Below are 3,900 nucleotides of genomic sequence, written 5' to 3'. Positions count from 1 at the left end.
TACACCTAAGAGTAGAATTGCAGAGTCACATGGTAACTCTAGGGTCAATACGTTGAGATGCTGCCAAACTGGTTTCCCAGGGAAACACAAGGGAAGATCAACACTTGAATGTCAGCAAAGAGGCCCAAGGCTTGCTTCTCTCAGCACTCCAGGAATTACTAAAAGGATTGGGTCAGTTCGGGAGGCAAAGTTGTGCATGGAAAGAAGCCAATTTCCAGACCCAAACCCTTGCTTCCCACCCCCACCACTGGCTCCACCCAGCCACGCTCTCCCTGAGCTTTCTTTCCCGACCTGGGCATCAGGTCTGTAGAAAAGGTCAGACTGGGTGGTGGCAGCTGATGTTCCATGTCCCCCACACCAGGTACTGTGTCTGGCCATCTTGCTGCTCACCCAAGTGTCACCCAGCTTACAGTATACACAGGACTTGGGGTCCCAGGGAGCACTCTGCGGCCGCCATGGGTATCCTAAGATGGAGCCGTGTGTCTGTGATCTCAGTATCCCTCTGGCTGCTGGGAGTGCACAGAGGAGCAAGTGAGCGTGGCAGCTTGGAGAAGACCTTTGAGAAGTAAGGTGATTGGCAGGGAGAAAAACCATCTGTTGTTTTGCCTTCTATCTGCTTTAGAATTTCAAAGAAAGTGAGCAGTTGGGATGCTCATCTTTATTGTTCACAGTTGGAGGGAGAAGAGTTGGAATGGGAACCCATCTTCCGAAACTACAAAAAGCTGTCCCTTCTCAGGCTCTTTAATTGACCATGGAGTTCTCTGTCGTCCAGGACAAGGGCCTCAGCTGTGAGATGTAGCCTAATCGGAAATCCCAACTGGCCACAGCTGGATCTCAAACGTCGCCCAGAAGGACCTAGCTCTCAAATCTCCTGGCCAATTTGAGATGGTTGACAAGGACCTGAGGGTGGGGAGGAGAAGTATAATCGAGGGTAAGACACTCCTGCCGCCCAATGGGCAGGCCAGCAGCCTCGGTTAAAAATAAAAGATGCACCGACCTGGCAGAGAGGGCATCCGTGTTTCCTGCCCTGACCCACTGTGACTCGTCCCACTGCAGCCTCACCTGTATCAGCACAACATGGTTTATATCTAATGCAAGGAGGCCAACCATCCCTGGACTAAGAGGGCTCATGACATACAGGACTTGCAATTTTCAAACAGAAACAGTTCGTTAAACCAGGACTAGTTGGTCACACTAGATGGTGACATGTAAATTACATCTCTAAGAGTGGCTGCCTATTTTAAGGACTGAGGGGTTGCAAAGTCTCCTTGGCACTCTCTTAAACCTCTGACTTCGAGGGTGAAGCCTGGGTATGGGACAGGTGAGGGTAGAGCAAGTGAGGGCAATGGATTTACACTCGCAACACTAAAGTCACTCCACACCTCCACCCAGCCCACCCCCCAGGTCCCAGACCCAAACCCACACTCCCTGCGGCAAAGAGGCAGCCTCTCACACTGGCCAACTCTGTCTAGCCATGCTGTGCCCGAGAGCTCTCTTCTACCTGGCCCTCGGTATCAATTAAGTAGAAAAACTAAGACTGAGGCTGTGGTACCTGGGGCTGATTACCTCCCAACAGCTAACCTCACTGATGAAACCTTAATTTTGTTCAGATCTTGGGTAACTGAGGTGTCCCCTGCCCCAGGGACTGAATTGTGGCAATTGCTTTCCTCTTTGCTCATGATTGGGTTAGGGTGGTCAAGCGAGCCAGGTCTGGCCAAGGAGATGTCAAAGAAAATCTACGGAGGGGCCCTGGCTGGTGTGGCTCAGTGCATTGAGTGCCAGCCTGCAAACTGAAGGGTCATTGGTTCGATTCCCTGTCAGGGCACATGCCTGGGTTGCAGGGCAGGTCCTCAGTTAGGGGCATTTGAGAGGCAACCACACAGTGGTGTTTCTCTTCCTCTCCTTTTCCCTCCTTTCCTCTCTCTCAAAAAAGAAATAAAATCTTTTTAAAAGAAAAAGGAAGTCTACTGGGGCGATTCTGGAAAAGGGTTTAGGCCTGCCACTCCTTTTCTGCTTTTGGAAGTTGTCGCACGATGGCACAATTTTGGAACTCCTGAAGCCACCACCATGTGACCAGTGGAGGGATGTGGTGAGGGAGGAAGGAAATACAATCACAGAGGTTCCAACCCAGAGCCATGTCATTGTTGAGTTACTGAACAACCCTCTACTTCAGATGTCTTCTTATATGAAAGAATATACTTCTCAAAGAAGTCAGCGTAATGGGTATCCTGTGGCTTGCAGCTAAAACCCCTTGATTGAGAAGAAGCTTCAAGCCCTGCAGCAGAGAAAACCAGGAGGAGACACTTAAACTTTCACCCTGTCTCCAGGAGGGACACCTGTCTAACCCAACCTGGACCGATGGGCACCTGCGCTCTCCCTTCTCCCATTGGGATAATCCCTGCTCCATGGGTCAAACGTGATAATCAGTTTCACTGTGTGTAGCCCGGCCTCACAAGCACTGCATCATCAGTGCCATGAGCTCCTGTGACTCCAGGCTTCGGAGCCCTAATAAGTTCTGTCCATGTGATTGGCCAGTCTGCAGACTAACCAGACAGGAGGTAGAGGTGCACAAAGACAGCACAGAAAAGTGAGATATGACAGCCTAACCGTGAAGGCAGAAAAGCCAACTAGGCAAGGATAAGAATGGCCAAAGTAAAGCAATCTGAGGCCGTGGAGTGCTGGGACAAACGATTGAGCCCTCTCAGTAGCCCACGCATTAAGTAACAAATCACGAGAACCTCGAATCATTAAATGGAAGGTAAATCTGTTCAACACAATCCATTTAAGAAGCTTACAACATATATATGTTATACATTTGAGCAATATCACCATTACAAACAGGAAAGCAGTTAAAAAGTGAAAGTCACAAGTGCCTAAAAGATATATCGGGCACCTCATTCTTGGACGATGCTGGATAGATGAAGCTTCCATGAGAGAGCATTCCGGGGTCTTTTTGCCTCTTAACAAGGTGTTATTTAGGTAGAAGGGGAGCAATAGAAATGGGGGGGAAGGGAGCAAATGGACAGGGACTTAAGGTTTGTCCTTTCTTTTAAAAACTCTATTTGGCTGCTCGGCTAGAAGCGTGGCTCCTGCTTGGGGAGGCCTCAGTTTGCCTAGATCTTCTTGGGGACGCCCAGCGCCTCCCGGCTCCGGCGGAGCAGCAGGCACTCCAGCCGCTTACAGTGCTCCCGGAGCTGCTTCTCACGGGGCAGCAGGAAGGTGAGGACCTTATTTCGCACGATGCCCCGGTCCTCCTCCTCCCTCAGCCGCTGCTTCACGCGGGCCGCCTGCTCCTCCTGCTGGGCCAAGGCCCCATTCATCTCACAGAAGGCGTCTTGCAGGCAATGGATGGACTTCAAGGCCTCCTTCTTGAAGTCCTCCAGCTCCCGCTGCACCACGGCCACCTTCTGCTGCAGGATCTCCAAGTCAGCTGGTGGCAGCGGGTAGGAGGGCCATGATGGGGACAGGGAAAAGTCTCCAGACTGGAGGCCGCTCTCCACCATCTTCTTCCCTTGAAAGGTGTTCACCTTCATGAGAATGGACCCCGCCTGGTAGAGTGGTTCCATCGTCTTTCTTCCCGTTTGGACAAAGAGAAGGAACTAGGAAACCAGTGAGATCCGTGAGGTTTTGGAAGGTGGAGCTAGAGACTAGAGACACAATGGTTTGGAGTGGAGAAACCCACCTATTGTGACCTCAGGGGCCCCCTTAGCCAATCAGGAGGAAAAGCCGCAACCCATTCACTTGCATATTGTTGTCCCCTTGGTTAGTTATCCAGAGCTTTGTCTGCTCAACTACCCAAGAAGCACTTAGTGGTGCCTCTTAGATGTGAATTCTGATCGACTCATCACCCTTCCCTGAGAGACAGGAAAGTAAACCAGCCAGAACAAAGCTCACTGGCTG

The 3,900-nt window shown here is 50.9% G+C and overlaps 1 protein-coding gene across 1 annotated transcript; it reads right to left on the bottom strand.

Moving 5' to 3' along the window:
- Positions 1-3,074: 3,074 nt before the first annotated feature.
- CCDC182 (coiled-coil domain containing 182) lies at positions 3,075-3,676 on the bottom strand. Its single transcript, XM_090292777.1, has one exon. It carries the CDS (start codon positions 3,564-3,566, stop codon positions 3,114-3,116), a length of 453 nt encoding a protein of 150 aa, XP_090148903.1. The 5' UTR covers positions 3,567-3,676; the 3' UTR covers positions 3,075-3,113.
- Between the last annotated feature and the right edge of the window lie 224 nt (positions 3,677-3,900).

The sequence above is a fragment of the Furipterus horrens genome, unplaced genomic scaffold, assembly GCF_987537825.1.
Source record: "Furipterus horrens unplaced genomic scaffold, mFurHor1.1.pri manual_scaffold_11, whole genome shotgun sequence".
NCBI lineage: Eukaryota > Metazoa > Chordata > Mammalia > Chiroptera > Furipteridae > Furipterus > Furipterus horrens.
The sequence above is the reverse complement of the archived record's forward strand: the minus strand, read 5'-3'. Positions and strand labels throughout refer to the sequence as shown.

Bases quoted from the DNA above. Each gene is read 5' to 3' on its own strand.
- CCDC182 (XM_090292777.1), bottom strand. From the start codon at position 3,566: ATGGAACCACTCTACCAGGCGGGGTCCATTCTCATGAAGGTGAACACC.